The sequence below is a fragment of the Stegostoma tigrinum genome, chromosome 37, assembly GCF_030684315.1.
Source record: "Stegostoma tigrinum isolate sSteTig4 chromosome 37, sSteTig4.hap1, whole genome shotgun sequence".
Taxonomy (NCBI): domain Eukaryota; kingdom Metazoa; phylum Chordata; class Chondrichthyes; order Orectolobiformes; family Stegostomatidae; genus Stegostoma; species Stegostoma tigrinum.
In genome coordinates, this window is record NC_081390.1 from 7,625,591 (window position 1) to 7,650,554 (window position 24,964).

At 40.0% G+C, this 24,964-nt stretch overlaps 1 protein-coding gene across 3 annotated transcripts in view; it reads left to right on the plus strand.

Annotated features, from left to right (window-relative positions):
- The window catches only part of LOC125467530 (A disintegrin and metalloproteinase with thrombospondin motifs 3), a 178,850-nt gene that overhangs the window by 83,284 nt on the left and 70,602 nt on the right, over nucleotides 1–24,964 (plus strand). For all 3 annotated transcript variants that reach the window (XM_048563530.2, XM_048563528.2, XM_048563529.2), the window contains exon 5: nucleotides 22,143–22,226. In XM_048563530.2, the coding sequence (XP_048419487.2) occupies nucleotides 22,143–22,226 (84 nt within the window). The remainder of the gene's footprint in view (nucleotides 1–22,142; nucleotides 22,227–24,964) is intronic.

Genomic DNA, 24,964 nt, shown 5'->3' on the forward strand with positions numbered 1-24,964 from the left:
TTTAAAAGGGACATGAGGACAACCTTTTCAGGCAGACAATAGGGGTTCATATGTGGAATGAACTGCCAGAGGAAGTTAAGATGCAGGTACAGTTCCAACATTCAAAAGATATTTTCACGGGCATATGAGTAGGAAAAGTTTAAAGGGAAATGGGCTACATGCAGGCAGATGGGACTAGTTTAGTTTGGAAAACCTGATTGCAGACAAGTTGGACTGGATGGTCTGTTTCTGTGCTGTGTGACTCTAAAAGTTCATGAGTTACCCAGGATAATTTGAGGAAACCAAGAATGCTTAAAAAGAACATTTCAACAACTTACTGTAATGTGACAGTATCCCTCACACCATCATGTGAATGGCATGCATCAGCTTTTCTATAATTGCACTATTTACCAGACACCAAGAGCTCTAAATTTAGTTTTCACTCTCATCTTTAAATTCACACTACCATCTGTAACTTGTCCAGTTCTATGCGCTCTCACTGTCTTTCTGACACTTGCCTCTTGTACAGGTCTCTTCCTTCCCTAGCAAGTGATGTTTATGAATTGTCAGTCAATTTTGACAGTTACAGTTCCCTTCATACCATGATTCACTCACCACCACAATCCCTCCAACCACGATTTTATCCTTTTTGAATTTATCAAAAAACAACAGTATCTTTGGTTTCACGTTTTGTCAATTTTTCCCAGTGTTGTCTCCTTGCCTGGGTATCAACTTAGAACATCTTCATGAAGTGCAATGGCACTTTTTAATATTAAAGCCATAAATATAAACTTTTTCATGTTTTCAATCTTGATAAAATTGTTCACGGTTTAGATCTGAGTTTGTGAAGAACTGAATGACTTTCCTTAGCTAACTTCCAGCACAAAACTGAATTGTGAAATAGTGACATATAGAATGTGCGTGTGTCTGAAAGGGTTGCAAACTGTGGGAAAAGTCTTGGCTGAAGCTGCATATGAGAAACAGTGAGAAGTGTAGGAACTTTAAGAAGGGAGGTTACTCAGTTTAAAAAGTTTAGCTTTAAAGTTCCAGTCCAAAAATTTTGGATTAAAACCCTGAAGAGATTATGCAAAGCTGAGAGTCAAATTGCAATTATATGATCAATCAAGAAAGTGGCCACCAGATCCTCATGGGAATTTGAATCCACAGCTAAGTCAAACCTTATTTGGGTTAGAGAAGGGCATTCTCTCGTATTCAAATACTGTAATGGGATTCTGGTGACATAAATTACATGGTGTTTTTGTGTTTGTAAAATCTTCAAATGTGTTTTATGTAAATAGTTTGATTTATTACATTTTATCTCAATTATTTTTTGTAATAAACTGCCTTACTGTTCAAACCAAACCTGCAGCATTTCACCTTTCTGTTTCAGTGAAAGATCACCTCATTCAAATAAAAACAATTATCTGTCAAGCCCAATTTCAGCCTGGAATCTAACTTGTCCCATAACAACATCAAGTGGGATTGAAATGGTATTAATAGCTGAATTACTTTCAACTCGCCCCAAACTCCTTTTTCCTCTACCTCCTACCTCAATGTTCACTTTAGAAAGATTTTGTAGGTTGATCTTTGTTAATTTGTTTGACAACTTGAGAGGGCCCATCCAATTTATACTCATGTTCTCTCTCTCAAGGCTAAAGTACTCAGCCTGTCATTTCGCTGCTCATAAATTATTTGTTGTTAGAAATCAACTTTATTCTGCTACACTAGGTGCATTCCAGGTTTGGTGCTATGGTTAAATTGCATTTTTTTTTGTAGCTCAGGCTATTCTAAAACTCAAAGTTAAAGAATCCACTTTGAAAATACACTCATAATTGTGGACCTACCTGCCAGTCCAATCTATATTATCACACTAGAAATGGAAATGTGAAAGGACATTTTGGATGTCCCCATCATATCAGCCAGTGCCAATACCAGATGCTGCAGAGCCACCATTTAACATTAGGCCAGATGTTAACTGGCTAAGAGCAAGACCCTCACTCCATCTGGGAAGGAAGTCCTCCTTTAGAAAGTGGCTGCCAAATGAGGTGTGTTCTCAGCAGCCCCAGGTTTGAGTGGTAGCCACTGCTGGGACCACAGACAATGCTGAAAGCCTGAGCAGCAAGTGGAGGCCAGGTAAATCCACTCAGCAGTGCCTGGCTAATACAGTTGCTATGTGGGGATGACCAGATTTGGGGCGGCTATGGGGATAGAAAGATGAGAGCCGATTGTAAAGACGTGATGGGGGAGGAGCTCTTTAATGTGCGCAGGGAAACACCAAGGGCAATATCTGCCCTCTCCACTGCAGCCTAGGCAGCTACCAGAATCCACACTGGAAATGGACCATAATTACAAACAATTTTGATTTTGCCAGAATTCTATTAAAAGAACTTAGGTTTTGGCAGGGTTGTTCCATACAATGATTTTCATCACTTCAATCATGTTGACATTCATTCTCCTCCCTTGAGTTGAACAGTAACCCTGCAAGTTGAGTAACATGTATGCTGAATGTGTCACCACTGCATTTGTTCTTTTTCAAGCAGGGTTAGCTCAATGGTTGTTGTTGAGATCATGCTGTGCGTTTTAGTTATAACTTTGCATATCCACCAACTTAGTGTAGAAGAACTTCTTTTTAAACAACAGCAGCAATTTATAAGGATATTGCCAAGATTGAAGGTTTGAGCTTTAGGATGAAGCTGAATAGGCTGGGGCTGTTTTCCTTGCAGAGTCAGATGCTGAGGGGTGACCTTTTATACAGGTTTACAAAATCAGAGGGCCACTGAAAACGGTGAATAGCCAAGGTCTTGCCCTCAGTAGCAGAGTCCAAAACTAGGGGGCATAAGTTTTTAAGGTGAGAGGGGAAAGATATAAAAGGGACTTCAGGGGTAACTTTTTCATGCAGAAGAGGGCACATATATGGAATTAGCTGCCAGAGGAAGTGGAGGCTGGTATAATTACAACATTTAAAAGGCATCTGGATGGGTACATGAATAGGAAGGATTTAGAGGGATATGGGCCAAATGGGACTAGATTAATTTCGGATGTCTGATTGGCATGGACAAGTTGGACTGAAGGGTCTGTTTCGGTGCTGTACATCTCTATAAGTATGACCGAAATATTTCAGCTGTCAGGACATGATTGTTTTGACTGGAATTTTAGTTCTTGCCCAGGAAGTTGGTCTAACTTTTAACACTCTGGCTTGTCTTGTGTATCAATATCACCATTGCTATATGTAGGTCAGACAAAACAGGACAGCTGTTTTGTCCATTCATTGTATGTATAGCCAGTCAGTCAATTTCCACGTGAAGTGTGCTGCATTTCTGGGATTGGTGTCTTATTCTTTCCACCCCTCTGATCCTGTTCAGATTTCTGCTAAATAATGACCTGTTGTGCTTCAACCCGAACTGCAGTACAGGGCAGAGCAGAGACGTGAAATTACTTGAGGCATGCTTGGTATGGTACTGTGAGAATCTCATCCAATTATACCCCATTTTCCCTGCATTAAGTAGCACCTTTGAATTACTGCCAATCTCACTTACATTGATTTGCTTATTTCAGATGTTAAAATTCAGTGAGGATCAATGAAAACATTTGAGTTTCAAGGAAGGCTGATAACTCTCATCATATATTCCTCCACTAGGTATAAAGTTTGAAAGCCTTTTTAGCTACTAGACATTTGTCAGAACATGGTATTGCATTGGAAATCAGAGTCATCACAAAAGTTGAAGATTTTAAAAATACCCCAGTTTGCCTGTCTTTTTAGACACAGGTTGACAAAGCACAGATCATGTTTCTCTACTTAACAAGAATTAGTATTTGTTACAAAATATGGATGTATGTAAATACATGTAAACAATTACAAACCATTGTCATGTATCCATCTAGTGGTTATAACTCTAACCCATTCATAAAACTCTGCCTCTGTACATATATCAGACACAAAAGAAACATTGGTTGAGGGGAATACTGTGAAACCAGTTCTGTTGTCCCTGCGATAACAAGGTGTAATTCTGGATTAATATAGCAGGCCAAGCAGCATCTGAGGAGCAGGAAAGCTGACTTTTTGGACCAAAACATCAGCTTTCCTGCTCCTCTGATGCTGCTAGGCCCGCTGTATTCATCCAGCTCTACACCTTGTTGTCTCAGATTCTCCAGCACCGGCAGTCCTACTATCTCTGTTGTCCCTGTGCACAGGATTTGCTGAGATAATCGTTTTTGAAGATCAGAATGTTGTTTCGAATCTTCCTTCTCCAAGTACTTGCACTTATTTTGCAGGAGGCGCTGGGTGACTCGTTCGCACTGAAAAGGTCTCTAGACTTGTTTGTTAAAAGTCAAAGCAACTGATGAGAGGTAATAAACTGGCTGCCAGAGTTGAGATATTTTTCACTGCAAAACGAAAATAACTTTTTTTTCCCCCGGAGGTCTGATGGCTTCACCTAAAACATTGATATCACCATAGTGTTACTTATGAGCCACTGTCTCAGTTGTTGGCAGGCAGGAACCCTTTATCACTGATAACTGGTCATTAACCCCCAGACCAATCAAATTGTTGCTGGCCAAATCTCCATTCGTACACATTTACACTGGCTCCAGCTTGTTTGTAACGAGGCTGTTCCACTGCTTGTGTAAACAGCACTTACAATGAGTGTCAGTTTACTTGCTTTTTCAAAAAACACTGCCACAATCTTTAGCTTTTAAACCAGTCTTTTTCCCATTTGTCCTCAATCAAAAACACAAAAGTAAAAATATAATCTTTTCACGTGCACTTCAGGAACAGAATGCTTAAGTCCCTCCAGATTTTATTTTCCTGTATCCACTGTATGAAAGTACATTTAATGAAACTGAACATATAGTGTAACTGGTGAAGATTTGATTTTATAAAAGGCTTTTGTAAAAAAAACAAATATCAATATATGTAGCTTGTCTACTGTCTGCAAAATCCCTAGAAAAAAATTGTGATTTGTGTGTGTCTGTGGTTTTATTTATAATGGTTGATTTTGAACTGCGCTTGGGCCCACTGAGACTGTTACCATTTTTGATCAGGATCCAGCAAGATATGTGGCAGCTTTAAAGTTTAGCAATTTTTTTTTAATGGCTTGGCAAAAATTTGCAGTGCAATAGAGGTGAGAACGACCAGCTCAACAAGGCAAGTTTTTTTTTAAACCAAGAGGATTAGTGATACTGACATTCTTTCAGATTCCCACTTCGTAAGTAAAGAAAATTAGTGAGGTCTTGCCTTTAAATTAGGGAGGCCAATGTAACCTTGCATCATCCCAATATCCATGTAACAATCCGTAAGACAGTCTGTGCTTCAATGGTTAGAGTATCCCAACGCTGAGAACACCAAAAGAACAGCGGATGCTGTAAATCAGGATCAAAAAACCGGAGTTGCTGGAAAAGCTCAGCAGGTCTGGCAGCATATGTGAAGAAGAAATCAAAGTTAACGTTTCGAGTCCAGTGTTCTGAGGAAGGGTCACTGGACCCAAAACGTTAACTCTGAATTTTTTTTTCCCCACACTCCAGAGATAGGATAGAAGAAGTGGCACAGTTATTTGTGTAGTTTTTTTTAACATAGGACTGAATTTAAAAATGCACCTGGTCATTTTCAGAGATATAATTGTGTCTCAAATAAACAATTTATATTATATATAGGTCTATTCCTAATATAAATATCTTGAAATCCTAGTTAGTGCTGTAAGTGGACAAGCATATAACATGTTCTAAATTTTAACATGGAATTGCTCCAAATAGATTAACACCTCTGCAAGAATAGCAACTGTGAAATCCTCATCAATTTAAATCAGCAATTTTAAGAGGTGAAGAGTTTAAACTATGGTAGCAAACAGTTCAACCAACATCGATCCTCTGATGGAAGGCATCGCTGCCTGAGACATCTGTTATCACAGCCTGCTACCGACTGCTCTTTTAAAAATGGTCTGCCACTATTTTTGTTGTGTAAATCAAAATGAAAGTATTGCCAATCTTCAGATTGCATCTGCATCATTTGTAAATAACACTTTACTCTGGCACAGATGAAGTCTCTCTATGCCAAGAACTGAAAATGAGATTGAATAAGCCTGCAAGCGCATTTGCCTGGGTTGCCTTACCACAGAATTCTTCAACTCTTTTGCCTCCTATTGATCTACATTTTATACCTTAAGAGAAGAAAACGTTATCTCAACATTTGTGAGCCACCACTCATCCATGCAAAAATACAAATTGAATATTTTTTGTGTTCTTTGGTATCAAATGAATAACGTTGCCAATACAAAAGTGAAGGGGTCAGAAATAGCAAGCACTGCAGTTGCTGGAGTCAGAGTTGATACAGTGTGGAGCTGGAAGGACACAGCAGGCTAGACAGCATCAGAGGAGCGGGAAAGTCAACGTTTCAAGCCTAGACCCTCTTTCAGGAGTGGGGAGGGGTAATAAATAGGAGAAGGAGAGGTGGAGCTGGGGGAGGAAACATGGGTGGGATGGTGATTGGTGGATGCCTGTAGGGGGTAGCGGGAATTGATCAGCGGGAAGGCTAGTGCATTGGTGATGGAGGAAGTGAATGTTTAAGTTAATGGATGGTATTCAATTGCCTCACCCAAGTTGTTGATATATACATATTGTGAACAGTTGAGATCCAAGAACAGATCCTGTGATACCCCACTAGCCATTACCTTTCACTCTGAAAATGATCGTTTTGTTCTATTCATTGTTTTCTGTCTGCTGACCATGCCAGTGAATTACACTCAGTCCTTCGTGCTTTAATCTTACATACTGATCTCTTACATGGGGTTTTATTGAAATTATTGTGAACATCTACTGGTTTTCGCTTATCCATTTTAACTGGTTACATTCTCAAAACTCTCATGTTTGTCAAACACGATTTCTCTTTCCTAAATCTAGCTTTGTCAAATCCCATTGATATTTTGTGAGTTCAATGTAATCACATCCTTTGTAATAGACTCCAGCATTTTTCCTATCTTGGATGTTGGGCTAACCAATCTGTAAAGCCATACTTCATCCATTCCTCCTTTTTTAAATAGTGGTGATACATTTGCCACCCTCCCAACTCCCGGGAGTATTCCAGGATGTATAGAATCTTGGAAGATGATAACTAGTATGTTCACCACATCCACAGCTGCCACAATTAATATCTTGGGATGTGCATGATCAGGCCCTCTGGCTTTATCAGGTTACAGTTTCATTAGTTTCTTCAGCCCTATATTTCTTAGAAATACTAATTTTAGTTTTGCGACAAAAAAACATCTTGTTGAAACTTTTCGTCTTGCTGTGATTAGGATATTTTGCAAGAATGTAAATTTAAAGGGAAAACCATAATTTATACTGCATGAGTATGCTGATAGGTTGGCAAGTGGCCTCTGATCGCTAGAAGTGTTACTAAGAAGAATATACCCATTAATGCTGATTTGGTTGGTAACTGCCAGACTTTGAATGTTAAACCAACAAAGGTGACACTGAGCGGTCACAATATTCTGTAATAGTCTGTAAAATGAACCTAATGTATGCTTTCTCCTTTGTTAATTCACTGGTTTGGGGAAATCTTAGTCAAGTTGCCACTCTTGCTGCTGTGTTTTTGCACTAAAAAGGCATGTGTAACTGTTGCAATGCCTACAGTTGCACCTTGATAATAGCTATCACGTTCATACCTGTTAATGAGGTTCCCAATTTGTTGTACCCAACTCAGCCATCAAACCTTCTTTGCTTTATTTAGATTTGCTAACCTAAGTTTTGATTGGACAAATTCTCTCCATCCCACTTAGGAACACTACTATATTATGATCACTCCTCCCCAAAGGACATTGTCCAAGAAGATTGTTAATTAACCATTGCGCACTGCACATCATCAGATCTAGGATTGTCTTTTCCCTAATTGGTACTAAAGTATAGGCTTGTACACTCTCTAGGAATTCATCCTTCTCACGATTATTGCTTATGAGGTTTTCCCAGCCTATATGGAGACTAAGTCACCCATGATTACCGTAGCACCCTTGTTATTTGCTTCTATAATTTCCAGCCCAGTGCCGTCCTCTAATTTACCACTCCGATTTGAAAACCTATAGATAGCTTAAACTCTTCTGTTTTTTGTTACATATTAACTCTACCCGGATGATTCTACATCCCGGACCTAGGGGTTTCTACACGTATACCTAGTTGGGTTCTGGACCCCAAGTCTTCAGTGCCACACTTTGTTGTAAGGGCTCTTACCTTTTGCCATATACATTACGTTACGACATTTCTTGATATCAGATAAATTCGCAATGTGATAAGATCATTTATAGATGTCACTTAATTTTTGCTGTTCCTGTGTAAATTTATAAAAACAGGCAAAATTTGCTGTTGTTTTGCAATATAGTTCACTCTTTGTATAGTCTTTTTTGAAATATACATAATTCTTCACTATAAATTTATCTAGTTGCCTATAATTCAGCCACAAGTGATTTCAGTATTTAATGGGAGCTTAATCCACATGAGGAATGGAAATGATTAAATGCTGACAACGTTAGATGGTTTGGGAAGAAAGGAGGCTTCTGTGTAGGGTAGATCCTGGCAGAGAACAATAGGGCCAAACAGCCTGTTCTTATGTAGATTTTATCTAAAATAATGCAATGTTCTCTATTTGAATTGAAAGGAGCACACAAAGTAATGTGCTTCGGTACTGGTGCATTTATCAACTTGTTTCGAATTGGAGGTTTCCTCTTGAACTTTTGAGAGTTTTTCTGCACTGCTGCTGTGCCAAAAAATATTTGGCATTGTGTGAATTGCAGCCTGCATGAAGAATTATTTACGGTCTGCCTGGACAGTTCTCAACTAATGTGCAGTTGTTGTGTTGTCAAAAATATTTCTGAATTTCCGACTCGAACGCTTGTTAGTATGCAATCTATGTTGATGCTCAGGATGGTGAATTTTTGACAGAAATATTTTATTGTAGCCATAGCCTAATTTTTAGGCAAAATAAGAACCCAAGAAGCATATATTTTTGTGATCTGTAGTTAATATTCTCATTAGAATTGCAAGTTATTTTAATATATAACTCATTTGTTTATTCTACCAGTAGTGTTTGAAATGACCTGAAAGAAAAAAGTTTTTAACTCACTGAACTTGTGCCATGTTCAGCTCAAAACAGCAAATTCAAATCACATGAAATGTGTTTTTCTAAAAAGATTAAACATCTGGTTTGCAGAATTCTCTCAAATGAAAAGCAGTGTACTGTCACCACTGCAATTGCACCTTATGGGCTTTCCATTCTTTCAAAGCTTTAAAATTGTAATATGTTTTAGTATATGTGATAAGTTGCAGCATTCTCACAAGAAATTTTGGATCAACGTGGCTGATGATAACATTCGTGCCAAACACTCAGCATAAGAACTAGGAACAGGAGAAGGCAATTCAACCTCTCGACCCTTATCCGCTATTCAGTATGATCACGGCACATCTCATTTCGGTCTCAACTCCATTTTCCTGCCATTCTCTATAACCCTTCAACCCATTTCTAATTAAAAGTGTGTCCAATTTCTCCTCAAATTGACTCGATATCCCAGCATCCTCTGCTCCCTGGAGTAACACATTCCTCTAATTCCTGAACCTTTTGAGAGAAGTAATTTCCAGTCTGAAAGAAGGATTATGCCTGAAATGGTGACTCCTCCTTTCCTCCAGATGCTCCCTCCCTTGCTGTGTTATTCCAGCCTCCAGTTTATCTTGCTTGGTTTCCAGCATCTGCAGTTTTTTGATCTCTAATTTCTCCTAATCCCTGTTTTACATCTGCTACCCCTTATCCCCATTGAGTGCCTGTGTGAGGTTTTGTTGTTAGAATCTTAAATATGCTTAATATGTTTCTTTTCTCAAATTTTTCCAGTTCCGCATTTAAAGCTGTGTATCTGTCAGAGTTCAGCCCTGTGGACATTTCCAGAAATTCAGTCCATTCTTTGTTTGATAGCTTAGAGTCATAGGGTTGTACAGTAAGGGAACAGACCCTTCGGCCCAAGTCACCCATGCCATTCAACCTCTGCATGAAAATGTTGTCCCTTCTAAATATAACTAATGAGTATTATCAAAACATAGGACATGGAGGAAAGCATCATTAAATCTTGATCCTGTTCTTATCCAATGTCCATGCAAGTCCTCTGGATGGTCTTAAATGTGCACAATGTGATTTTTTTCCCCCTTCCCGAGCAGGGAGGTGGGGAATATAAATAATGATATCTCCAAACTTTTCTGGTGAGGTTGCCTGCCTTGACTGGAGATTGAAACTGGGATCCTCCTGCTCAGCTCACTCTGGGTAGCTCTATTGCTCTGACATGCATATTATGAAGGCTATTTGTGCCTGTTCCTTACTTACCCAGAGCCCTAGCTATCAATAGCAAAACTAGGAAATCACCCCTAGTGTAATCCTTCATTCAATTGGATTAACTCTTTAGTTATTTTCTCGGTTCCTGAACTGTGCCACTGATAGAGGACCATTGTACATCTCATCCATTATACATCTCACCACTCTAGATTAGATTCCCTACGGTGTGGAAACAGGCCCTTCGGCCCAACAAGTCCACACCGCCCCTTGGAGCATCCCATCCAGACCCATCCCCCTATAACCCACACACCCTGAGCACTACGGGCAAGTTAGCATGGCCAATCCACCTAGCTTGCACATCTTTGGACTGTGGGAGGAAACCGGAGCACCCGGAGGAAACCCACACAGACATGGGGAGAATGTGCAAACTCCACACGGACAGCTGCCCAAGGCTGGAATTGAACCCGGGTCCCTGGTGCTGTGAGGCTGCAGTGCTAGCCACTGAGCCACCGTGCTGCCCCTTTTCAGTGATGTTTTAATTAAATGTAGAACATCAAGTCCAGGAATATTTTTGTTTGACGAAACTAATTATGGGTTTATTGTTATGTGTTATTGTTATTTCAAAAAATATTTTTTAATACATAAACTTTGCAGCTGGAAAATCAGCTTGTTTTTTTTTATTCCTTTTGACTGATGCTAAAGCCGCACAGCACCATGGAAATGAAACTCCTTTTAAAGCTCTTCCGTACCTTGGTCTTAGAGTCATGAGTTAAAGAAATGTTAAACATCAGAAAGATTACTGCCCAAGTTCTTGACAAAGATGACTCTGAACTACAACTTTTTACTTGAAGCAATCTTTGACTGATGTCCTCTGCCTCAGGGAGAAGAATCTTTGCCTTTTATGAGGAACAGACCCTGATCCCCTGAAGGGCCTCAGATTGACCCAGTGAACTTGTGTACAGCATGTAGGAAGATATTTTTTTCCCTAGCACTCCGAGTATTTTTTTCTTTATCCTGACAATTGGTGCACTTTTTAATTCTTCATTGTGTTTAACAGTTTTAGTGCAAAAGCATAATTGTTTCTGTTCATTGGCAACTTGGTGAATAATTGTCCCAGCTTCTAAATCAATATTCTTGTGTACACATTATCATGCAATGGAAAATAAAGTCACCTTCCCTTTCAATGTGCACATTACAATTAATAGGATGCATTACTGCAGGCTCCTCAGTGCCAGGAGATTTATCTTCTGTTCAGTACAGGTCTGTGAATGGGAATTCTGAATATGAGCTTTGTCCTTTGCTAATGTAAAAACTTAATGAATTTATTTTTTCACAATTGGTCAGTTTATTGTTCTACATTAGCAGCTTCTTGTGTCTTTCTTCAGCTATTGAGTACTTTCCAGTGTCAACACATTCACTCTGTATGAAGCTGTTAAAGACGTGTTTTCACAGATTAAGGCAATGTTTCTTTTGATTAAACAAGGTTACTATATGCACAGCCAAGGGAGGCAGATTTAACCATTCAGGAGTTGAGGAAAGATTTGCGTTTTTAATCTGGCTGCTCAACATGTTTGCTCAGCAACAGCTCAAAGGAAACATGTGACTTCAAATGTACACTCAGGGTTCTGTTGTTTTCATTCACAGTGAAATTGTATAGCTTTTTATGTGGAAGAAGAGGTAGTAAATCTGTATTTACATTCTGTATCACTCAAAAAGTTTAGGTTTATTGTCATGTGTGCTCGAGTGCAGAAGTACAGGAGTACAATGAAAAGTTTATAATGTCACCCCATATGGTACCATCTTGGGTACAAAGTACCTAGGTACAAATCTTAGATACGAAATAGAAAAAGAATAAAGTTACATCACAGTTATTCATAGTACAAGTTAGGAACATAAGAGATAAAATTAAAAAGACATCAATGTTATTTTTGCGTTACTTATGCGTAGTTGCCATCTATGTAGAAAAATTACCATACAATTTTTGTTGTACAGCCTCCCACTGCTGCTAATTTAAACCATCCTAGAAAAAAATGGTCGATTGCAAGTTGAAAATTAGACCTGTGCAAACAATAATGTGGAAATTGCCTTTGCAGTGTATGTTCACCTGAGAAATGGAAGAGTGCTGAATGCACTCAGCAGAAAGTCAAATTAATCAGGGAAACAGTTCTGAGAGGAAGTGTTCAGAATAGTATGAATGCAGCAAACTTGAGGAATTTCTTCACTGATGGATGGAGAGGAGAGGGTGGTGATTTTTTTTCTAAAAGCATATATCTTTAGAGAGAAGCAGTGAGTTTGACAATGGTGCTGATTTTGGTCAGTGACCGTAGATACTGAGAAGTTACGCATACCAAGGCTTATGGCTTAACATATAGTATATGAAATTCTGTAGCTCCTTATTTCTGAGATCAAGAATGAAAGCATTACAGCTGTAGTCAGCATGAGAGTATGCAGCAGGTTTAGCATAATCAGCCAATATCATTTCTGCTATTAGTAAGTATACTGATCAATATCTGAGGATGCAACATGATGTGTACAAAATAAATTTAAAGTGTTCATAATTAAAGGTTGCATCGATTTTGGACGATCTGTTGCTATGTGGCCTTTGAGGTGCCATTTGTATAAGACCACCGATATTACCAATAGATGTACTTGCATGCACTAGTGCGATACTAAAAGTTTAAATTTAAACATGTCCTATTAGAGTTACAGTCAAACAGCGCAGAAACAGTCCCTTCGGTCCAACTCATCCACAACCAACCAGATATTATAAACTGACCCGGGCCCATTTGCCAGCATTTGGTCCATATCCCTGTAAACCCTTCCTATTCATGTACCCATCCAGATTCCTTTTAAATGTTGTCATTGTACCAGCCTCCTCCACCTTTCCTGGCAGCTCATTCCATGCAGGCCCCACCCTCTGTGTGGAAAAAGTTGGCTTTTAAACTTTACCCTTCTTATGTTAAACCCAAGCGCTGTAGTTTTGTACTTGCCTACCGTGGGAAAAAGACCTTAGCTATTCACCCTATCCATGCGCCTCATGATTTTGTGGGGGTGCAATCAAGGAGCTTCTTGTGCTTTCCACAAAAGTTTGCTTCCCCTGGCCAGAGACTAGGACTCATGGCTGTGGGATAAGTGAGAGGCCATTTACAAAGAATCGCGTGGAATTAAGTAGTGTTAAGCTGAGGGGAAAGATTTTCACTCCGAGGGACACTAATCTCGAGAATTCTCTACCACTGAGGCTGCAGATGCTTTATCATTAAATATAGTCAAGACTAAGACTGGATACTAAGTGAATTGAGGAGCATGGAGGTGGTAAGTGGTCTCATTATCTAACTGAACGTTGCAACAGGCTTAGGGCACCATTTAGCGGAACACTCCTTTTTTTTAAAGTTCTCTGGTAGATTTGAACTTTTCTCATTAAGTAATCTCTTTTAGCTGTATTGGCCAGGGTTGTACCTGCTGTTAACTCTGAAGAGAGGTCTCATAGAGTATTCGAGATATACAGCATAGAAACAGACCTGTCTGTCCAACTTGCCCATGTGACTAGATATCTGGATAAGTCTAGTCTCACTTGCCAGCATTTGGTCCATATCCCTCTAAACCCTTCCTATACATATACTCATCTAGATGCCTTTTAAATGTTGTAATTGTACCAGCATCCACCACTTCCTCTGGCAGCTCGTTCCATATGTGCACCACCCTCTGCATGAAAAAATTGTCCCTTTTAATCTTTCCCCTGTCACCTTTAAACCTATACCTTCTCAATTTGAACTCCCCTACCATGAGAGAGAGGCCGTGTTTATTTACCCTACCAATGCCCCTCATGATTTTGTAAACCAGCATAAGGTCCACTCAGCCTTTGACGCTCCAGGTAAAATAGCCTTAGCCGATCCAGCCTCTTCCTATAGCTTAAACCTTCCAACCCTGGCAGCATCCTTGTAAATCTTTTCTGAACCCTTTCAAGTTTCGCAACAACCTTCCTATAGCAGGGTGACCAGAATTGAACATAGTATTCCAAAAGTGGCCTAACCAATGTCCTGTACAGCCAAATTGGGGCCTCCCAACTCCTATACTTCATGCACTATCCAATAAAGGAAAGCATATCAAATGCCTTCTTCGCTATGCTGTCTTCCTGCAACTCCACTTTCAAGGAACTATTTAACTGGCATTCCAAGGTCTCTTTGTTCAACAACTCTCCCCTTTAAGTGTATAAGTCCTGCCTGTCCTACATATTTTCAGAAATGTGGTGTCCAGAGTACCAATTAATATTGAGCTACTAAACCAGTTGGGCTAAGCAGTGATTTATAAAATTTTAGCTTTGTTTTTGTATTCTGTACCTCTGTTCATAAAGCCTTTTCCAGGAGACTGGTGAGAATGTGGAACTCAGTGCCACCAGGAGTGGTTGATGTGAATAGGATCATGACATTTACAATAAAATTGGACATGTGAGCATATGATGAGGAACAGTGGAAGGCCACTCTGTCCAGCAACACAGCTCCATCTTTCAGCTAGAATCATGGCTTATCTGATTACTCCACCTTCCTGTCTACAATGATAACCTTTCACCCACTTGCACAGCGAGAATTTGACTACCTCCACCTTTGGTTAGCAAGGTTAGATCATGTGGAATCCAGAGGGATTGGATACAAAATTGGCTTGAAGGTAGGAGTCAGAGGGTGATGATAGAGGGTTGCTTTTCAGATTGGAGACTTGTGATCAGCAGGATGCTGCAAGGATCCTTCAAAGTCCACCATTTTTCATCATTTGTATAAATGATTTGGATGTGAATATAGGAGCTATGGTTAGTAAGTTTGCAGATAATACCAAAATTGGTGGAGTAGTGGACAGTAAGAAGATCATCTCTGAATGCAATAGAACATGATGGGCCAATGGACAGGGTGACAGATGGAGTTTAATTTAGATAAATGAGAGGTGTTGCATTTTGGTAAGTCTAACCAGCATGGGATTTATTCCATAGACGGGGATTGTTGCTGAACAAAGAGGCCTAGGGGTGCAGGTGCATAGTTTTTTGAAAGTTGCAGGTAGACAGAGTGGTGAAGAAGGCATTTATGTGATTGTCTTCATTGGTCAGTCAATTGAGTAAAGGAGTTCACGTTTTGGCTGTACAAGACATTGGTAAGACAGTTATTGGAATGCTCCATACATTTCTGGTCTGCCTGCTATAGGAAAGATGTTGAGCATTCAGAAAAGATGTTCTTGGACTTTTTAAAATTTTAATGTTGTTAATTTGTTATCTGCTTTCAAATTATGCACAGATATATAACCAATATTTCTAGACTTTATTACATACTTAAAAACACAGTTTCCTGAAACACCCCTATACTGGTCAGAGAAAATCTACAATTATACTGTGATGTGTTTAGGTATCATGGTGCAAAATTGAATTTGCCTGCCATTATGCATTATTGAAATACACGATTGATCTATGCATGCATTGGTATAATGCGCACACACTCTCCTTTCAGCAAGTACGTTCTCCATTCCTCATCACAAATAAGTCAAGTTTTGGTCAATTAGCATGCAATGATATAAGACAACGTGGCTGTTTTGCATGACGTTTTACAATTGGCAACCTCTTGGCCTCGCATAGCAGCCTCCCAGGAGATGGCCTCCTGGCGTGGTGGTCTGAAGCAGTCTCCCAGTCACTGGTGTGGTCTGGAGCCAGGGCTTGGTGTGGACTGGAGGCTAGGTGTCAGCTTGGCCTGGGATGGACGACTGGTTCTGAACTCTTCTTTCTGCTCCCCTGGATATTTGATTTCTCTATTTTCTAAAATCTTGTAACTAAGGAAAGTGTACCTAGGATGATGCTGTAATAGGCGAAGTATCAACATTTCACTATACTCATTGAATATATGTGACAATAAGGGCTAATTCTCATTCTAAATCTATTGCTTTAGAAGGTGACAGACGTCTTTGCATTTTATGATAATTCGTACTGGTTTGCAATGCAGTTTTATGCATTGGATTAGTCAACTAATCAGTGGCCGCAGAACATTGTAAAGCGATTGCTAGATCTTTTAGGATGGCGTCTGTAATGCTGTACGTTAAAATTTTAGAGAGCTGTGCTGCTGTTGCCAGCTTAGTGTCTTGCTATCCTCTTGAATTCAGCAGTGCCTGTCATTTATGTTAGAGCATTTGATCTTTCGATATTGTCTATACTGCCCAATATTTATTTATGTATAGAGTAGTGTAATCCAAGGACTATTGTGTCATTTGTGATCTGAACCGAAACATAAGAACAGCAGTAGACTGACTAGGCGCTTGAGCCTGATCCACCAACCATTTGACTGTTGCAGACCTGCAACCAAGGTCTAATCACCTTTTCACCTTTTCCCATGGTCATTCTGGTCAACAGGAATCTTGTAAAAACTTTGAGTATGGAGGTGTTTACTGAGTTTGATCTGAACCTTTCAGTACTATACTTTTAGAATATGGCTCTAGTCCTGGATGATTCCTACATTTCAGGAAATGCAACCCTAAAAATTTCCCCTTGTAATTTAACCATTGGAGCTCTCTTCTTCCTTTCATTGGAGGCCAGCTATCATTTTGTTCTCCAAAACTATTGGTTTCTCCAACACTCCAGGAATTGTCTAAGCAATGTTTTTTTATATTTGCAGCGTAAATTCTACCTCTTAAATTCTGGTCCTGGAGACACAAAAACCAGTATTCTTAGTATTTTTTATGATTATTTTCTATCAGCCTGTGATATTTTGATGATTTATTTGTACTGGAATATTTGTATTTAAGGTTTCTTTTGAAAATGATTAAGACAAGTCTAATTGTTAGGTTGTTTTATTCCTCAGCGAGTGGGCACAAATTATAATTGGATTCACTTGCTGCAACCTTGTATAATAGTACTAAATAATGAACACTTGCACTTGCCATGTTGGCATCGTACACGATTTAGGCAAAAGAACTAGGAGCTACTCCTGCATTTTGTGATGTTGTGATCCTGCCCAAGCTGTTTCCTGAATAAAGTCTCTTTTTTGAAGTCCTCCAAATGAGATAGTGAAGTCTCGATTTCTTTGCAGTGTGTCTGCTGCAGTTGCAGTTGTGTTACATCTGTTGAACTAAGAACAAAGCCAGATGTTCTCCTTTGAGATGCAAGAAAACTTGATTGTTCATGGAGCTGAAGTATTTATCAATGGCACCTTGCTAAAGGTCATCTTTTATTGTCCCTTCTTGGTCATATTTGTGTTTTTCACAGTCTGTCACATCAAACAGAAACATCCTTACATTTGTAGGCACCCTGGGGACAGAAGCATTAAATGAGGAACATTACACTTAGTAATATACTTGTGTTATGACTCTTTTCAATTAAATTTCTTGGTACAATATATTCAAAAATTATTCGCAGAAACATTTATTTCACTGCACCCACACTTGTGCATGCCTTTAGTGAGGAACGTTGAAGTCTTTTTTTAAAGGGGTTTCTTTATATTGTGCATTGTGGCTTGGCCTTGATGAATAATTGCGGATTTAATAATTACACAGTCCTCTTCTTCAGGAATTGTTATACTCTTAGTAATGTTCTTTCTTGTTTAACCAAAAAATCACTTTACATTATTTTTGGTTAAATTGTCAATGCTTTATGCTGCTACTCAGGGCAGCACGTGACTCAGTGATTAGCACTGCTGCCTCACAGCACTAGGGACCCGGGTTCAATTCCAGCCGCGGGTGACTGTCTGTGTGGAGCTTGTACATTCTCCCCGTGGGTTTCCTCTGGGTGCTTTGGTTTCCTGCCATAGTCCAAAGATAAGCATATTAGATGGATTAGCCATGGGAAATGCAGGGTTACAGGGACAGGGTACGAGCGTGAGTGTGGGTGGCATACTGTTCAGAGGGTTAGTATGGATTTGATAGGCCAATTGGCCTGCTTCCATGCTGTACGGATTCTATGATTCAACTCCCTACATGTTCAGACACAAAATATCTTGGCCTACAGCATACTGTTTCGCCAGGTGATGGGAGAAACTAAATATCATTTTAAAAATTGCATATGTTTTGGGATTTTTTAAATTTTGCCACCTTGAACTACTCCTTGGGGAGTTTAGGGGCACCCAAAATGCTATTAGGAAGCACATTCCAGAAATTGACCCAGTGATAGTGAAGGAATGTAGTTCCAATTCAGGGAAGTGTATGGCTTGGCAGAGAGCTTGCAAGAGGTGATGTCCTATATACCTGGTGCCCTTGTCCTTTTAGGTGGTTGAGATTCCAGATAGTGCCCATTTGCTGTCAGTTTGCATTAGTGAATGCTGAGGATAGTGGACAGGGTGTCAGTCGAACAGGCTGCACCCATCCTAGTAAGGGGGGAGTATTCCATCACACTCCTGGCTTGTGCCTTGATAATGATAGGCAGGCTTTAGGGACACAGAAAGCGAGTTACGTGCTCTGGGATTGTAGAATTCTCAGTGGCTGACCTATTCATGCGGTCACAGCACTTAAATGCCTGCTCCAGTTCGGTTTCTGGACGGTGGTAATAGCCCCTTGCAGGATGTTGTTAGAGGTTAACAATAGTACCTGGTTGAATCCAGCTCATTCAAGAAGTTTGGGACATGCAGAACAAAGCACCCTGTTTCATTAGCAGCACATCCACAAATATTCAATATCTCCATCACCAAAACCATTGCAATATGCATCATCTACAAGACGCACTGCAGAAAGTCATTAAGGCTGCTAACACAGCACCTTGAAAACTCTCTACCACTATCATCTAGAGGGACAAGGGCAGCGGTTGCATGTCAATACCACCACCTGCAAGTTCTCCTCCAAGCCACTCACCATTCTGACTTGGAAATATGACTATTGCTTCAGTATTACTGGGTCAAAATGCTGGAACTTGCTCCCCGATAGCATTTCAAGAAAGCAGCTTACCACCAGGTTTTCAATGGCAACAGGGTGATAGTTTAGACTATCAGTGAATTTTTAAAAAAAGAGTAATGATATTGAACGTCAAGAGACACTGGTTAGATTCTCTTGTTGTGGATAGCCATTGCTTGGCACTTGTACAGTGTGAATGTTACTTGTCATTTGTCAGCCCAGACCCAGATATTGTCCAGATCTTGCTTCATTTGGACATAGATCTCTTCAGTCACAAAAGCACTGAACTTTGCGCAGTGATCAGCGAACATCCCCTTCTGATGGAGGGGAGGTCATTGATGAAGTAGCTGATGACTGGAACTAGGGCAGTACCCTGAGAAGCTTCTGCAGAGGTGTCCTGAGACAGAGATCATCGGCCTCCAACAAATACAACCATCATTCCTTGAGCTAGGTTTGTCTCCGTCTGGCAGAGAAATTTCCCAATTGCCATTGATTCCAGTTTTGCTAGAGTTTCTTGATGCCAGCTGCTGTCAAATGCAGCTTTGATGTCAAGGGTTGTCACTGTCTCACCTCACTTCTTGACTCCAGCTCTTTTGTCCATGCTTAGACCAAGGCTGTATAAGACTAGGCGATGAGTCACCCTAACAGAACTTAAACTTAGTGTCACTGAGCAAGTTACTACTGAGCAAGTTGTGCTTGATAGCACCATTGACCCCTTCCATCACTTTGCTGATAATAGACAATAGTCTAATGGGCCACTAATTGGCAGGGTTGGATTTGTACCGCTTTTAGTGTACAGCACATCCCTGAGCTATTTTCCAAATTAATGGGTAGATGCTAGTATTGTACTAGCAGTGAAATAACTTGGCTGGGGTGTGGCTAATTCCAGAGTCAGGGACTACAGCCTGTGCAGTATCCAGGGCATTTAGATGTTTCTTGATTTTACATGGGTAATCTTCAATGCGAAGATAAGACTTTGTTTTCATAAGAACACACAGTGGTTGCTGCTACAATGGTATAATAGATGCATCTGCACAGGTAGATTGTTGAGAACAATTTAAATAGCTTTTGCCCTCTTGGTGGTTCCATCACCACCTTCTGTAGACCCAACCCAGTAGGTGTTTCCTTTAGGACTCAGCAGTTCAGCCAGTAGTGGTCTTCTAAGCCACTCTTGTCGATGGACTTTGAAGTCCCTGCCAAGAGTATGCTGTGTAATGACTGACAGTTGACAACCAACTTTGTTTAAATTTTAAACAAGACAAATTAATTTGGATTAACCAAGGCATTGCTCTGACAAAAAAGCTTTCCTTGCACGACGGTCATCATTAACTGGTACATTCTCCATGGTAAGGCCTCTACCAAACAGAGTCCACTTGCCAACTTATCAGCACCTTCCTCTCATTAAGTATAAATGATATTTTTCCTTTACTTTGGTATTCTTGCAAATTGTCCTGATGAGTACATGACAGTAAGCTTCGAATTTTTTTCAGCAATACCAAGTAACTATTTAAATCATATATATTTTGCAGGTGGCAAAAAATTATCAATTACTTGCTGTTTCTTAACACTACATTGTGAGCTGTCTGAGAATTCAGTCTTATAAGAACAATGACTGCAGATAATCCTTTTTCCTGCGTTGTTTTTGCAGCCAGCACTGTGATCATCAACTAAAATGGTAATGTTGTGATGTCATGTTTAATGTGTTCACAATGACAATGATTTAAGAGTTCCATTCATAGTGTTTAACAGCTCTATCGGGAGACGTGAGTGTCGGTCAAGGCTATTATTTCAAATTGCATTCATAGAATCGTTCAATACTTAGTGTGGAAGTAGGCCACTTGGCTCATTGATTCCACACTGACAATCCAAATAACATATTACTCGACCCACAGCCCTACCCTACTTTTGCATTTCCCATGGTTAATCCACTCAGCCTGCACAATTCTGAACACTATGGGCAATTTAGCATGGCCAATCTACCTATCCTGTACATCTTTGGACTGTGGGAGGAAACTGGAGTGCCCGGAGGAAACCTATGTAGACACGGGGAGAAAGTGCAAACTCAACACAGACAGTCACCCGGGGCTGGAATTGAACCTGGATCCCTGGCGCTGTGAGGCAGCAGTGCTAACCACTGAATCACTGTTCAGCCCCTCAGAACTGGATTGTGTTGTATTGTATCAGTGAGAATGGGAACTGCAGATGCTGGAGAATCCAGGATAACAAAGTGTGGAGCTGGATGAACACAGCAGGCCAAGCAGCATCTCAGGAGCACAAAAGCTGACGTTTCGGGCCTAGACCCTTCATCAGAGAGGGGGATGGGGAGAGGGTTCTGTAATAAATAGGGAGAGAGGGGGAGGCGGACCGAAGATGGAGAGAAAAGAAAATAGGTAGAGAGGAGAGTATGGTTGGGGAGGTAGGGAGGAGATAGGTCAGTCCAGGGGAGATGGACAGGTCAAGGAGGCAGGATAGAAATGGAGGTGCGGCTTGGGGTGGGAGGAAAGGATGGGTGAGAGGAAGAACAGGTTAAGGAGGCAGAGACAGGCTGGGCTGGTTTTGGGATGCAGTGGGGGGATAGCATCTTTGATCTAGTTATTACTTTGCTGGTATCTTAGTTGATTCTAAGAATCTTTTGTTTTACACATGAGCATATTTGAAGTGCGTTGTTAGAATACACGAAAGTAAGTTCCCACAGATCTCCAAGCCATTGAAAACAGCTTAATTAATAACCAGCTCATCAAATCCCTTGCTGAAAGTTGTAACTTTCATATTTAGGCATTTCTGCAGGTTTGTTAGCTGGTTGTTAATTACACAGAAAAAGTGACATTTTCCTGAGACCCATTTTTAGCACACCTAGTACTAACAGCTTGAGTATCATGGGAAATAAAACCTCAACAGATGATATGTTACTGAAAGGATTGAGTACGCAGGTGAAACCAAGAATCCTCTACGTGTAGCCTGCCCAACAGGTGCATGTTTACTTCAATATACTGCATCAATTTGAAACCATTTGGATTTGTTGTTACAGGTTGATGAAATCTACCATGATGAATCATTGGGTACCCACATCAATGTAGTTTTGGTCAGGATGATCATGATAGGCTACAGGCAGGTGAGTCTGTCTCAATCTTTTTTCTTATCTTTGTCAAAGTTTTCAAATTTATTTTCATTGAAAAATAAAAATATAATCTTAAAGGATATTGGTACCAATCATGGAGCAAAGCGGAAAACTGGACTGACCAGTATAAAACAGGACAAACGGGCATCCCATGTAGAGTGTTATGCAATTGTTTCTACAGTAGAGAAAGATGCAACTGAAAATTACTCTTCCATTTATAAAACAGAATTTGAAGGAATATGCATTTATTTTCCCAGGGAAAATGAAATGATTCTGTATGGACCAGGAAAAGTCAATGGATCTGAATAAATGGGCTGCCCTGTCTTACATGATCTTGATGAATCATTGATAAAGCCTTTCCCACTTGCAGCCTTAGCTGTCTAGCTTGCAAGAGTTAAAAGCTAATGTTGGCTGCCTGTAACAAAAATTATTTCCATACCAATGAAGTCTCCTGTGGATGGCTCATGGTGGGTCAAATGACATGCTGTTGCGTAAGGCAGTGAGAAGTTAATGTCTGTAAAACACTTACAGCGAAGTTACATTTAAACACTGGTGTACCACAGATACTGTTGCTTCAGGAGTTGTATATTTTGAAATTACTTTTGTGAGCAGCCTTCACAAATCTTAAATTAACTGTTTGTAAACAGCTTGCTGCACACTGTGGTCTACCATTTTAAAACGTTGAAGCAAAATTTAAGTTGTCCACAGACAAAGAAGCCTTGGGGTGTTTCTGTTGAAAACATCACGAAAGTTTAGTCGGCCAGACAGTTGCTGTCTATTATGCTTTTGTTATTGGTGAATATGAATATCAAAAGACTTCTAACTGTCCATCCCATCTAATTTAACATGAGCCCTCGGAGATCCTTTCAGCGGTGACTCCAATTGTGAAAGCTGCAATGTGCGAACTGACAGTGAATTAGTCTTAGCAAACATTCTTCTCTCATCTAGTTCCTTCCCACTACAAATGATTTCAGAGCAAAAAGTAATTGATTTCTGCTACCAGGATAATCATTTTATATTTTATGGAAAGCTGAAGAAATAATGGAGGATAATATTTAGAATCTTGAACAGAGCTCCTTTAAATTACATCAAATGCCTTTTACAGTTTGCCGTATTATTCCAGAAAGGAAAATTCCAATCTAGAGGGTTTTAGGAACACTGAAAATAAGAGCAGGAGTAGGCCATTCAGCCCATTGAGACCGCTGCACCTTTTAACATGATCTGACTAATACTGTACCTCAGCATCACACTCCCACGCTCTTTCCAGACTCTTTGACACCCGTAGAAAATGAGAAGTTTATGAGACAGTCTTTTTTTTTTCCAGACACTTGATACAAGCACGTGACCTTACTCCTGGCTCTCCATGTGTTCCATCATTATAAGTCATTAAGTATCCTCAGTAAAGCTTCTGGCTCTGGCTCGAATGCTATGTCATTCAGCTTTAAGCAATATAATGAATGAGCTATTTTTTCTCTGGAATTCAGCCATTTATAGCTCACATTTAGATTTTTGCCTAAAATTGTTTTCAGTATCATTCCTCACAAGAGGTTATGTTGCTGAAATTTAAACCACTGTCACGTCCTTTTCAAGGTCAAATGCAGATTTTGCAGGGGGCATTTTTCTAATGTTCACACATGGTTTACATTAGCAGGACTGAAAATATTTTTGTGGGTCTCTGATTGAATTAATCAAATAATTCCGCATCCATCTACTGCACTACTTCAGGACCATTTTGGACAATGTAGTAAATAAGAGTTATAGATAACTTGCTTTCAACACCTGAGGACTCCTTCACTCTTTGGAAATAGTGTTTCTTAAAATATAATTCAGAGTAGTTTTGTGCTAAAGAGTGATAATGCTCCCTTGACTCTGTTGTTTGACTCCTTCAAACCTCATGGTTTACTTCCTTTTCTCGATTTTCTTTTACTGCAAGTCTCTTTTGAAAAAATACTTTTGAATCTGTTTTGCCCATGCCACCAGCTTGTAAATTCTAACCTCCACCCCTCATTATGTTACAATTTTTCACATGTTCCCTCTGTTCTTGACTTTATAAATATACTCTCTGGCTACTGAAGCCCGTGAAAACAGCTGCTGTTAATTCCTTCTATCTAAACCTTCCAAAACTCGAATATCTGTTTCTCTCTGCTTTCTGTGCTGTAAGGAGACCAACTCCAGTTTCTGTAGTCTGTCTGTGTCACTGTAGTCCCTCATCCTTGGAACCAATCAAAACTCTCCTGTATCCATGCCAAAATAGTCACTGACTTCCTAAACAGTGGAGCCCATTATTCGACCCCTTACTCCAGTGGATTAGTGTAAAGGGTGGCACAGAGGCTCAGGGTTGGCACTTGATTATCTTCTTCGCTTATCTTTCATGTATTGTAGCGATTGTAATGAAGTCAGCCAGCTCAGTTATGAGTTCCATAATTGGGGCTGTTAATCTGGTCCAATGAGGGAGCCCTGGCTGACATTAAAAAGAAGAATGTCAGAGTTACTACCACTTTGATAGCTGACTTCAAAGAAGCAGTACTAAAATCAAGGATAACAAGGTGTAGAGCTGGATGAACACAGCAGGCCAGACAGCATCAGAGGAGCTGGAAAGCTGAAGTTTTGGATCTGGACCCTTCTTCAGAAATGAAAATCCTGCTGTTGAGGACTGGACCCAGTATGTGGAAAGATTGGATTATTTTTTCCGAGCCAACAACTTTGTGGCAGACGAAAAGCAACGAGTAGCT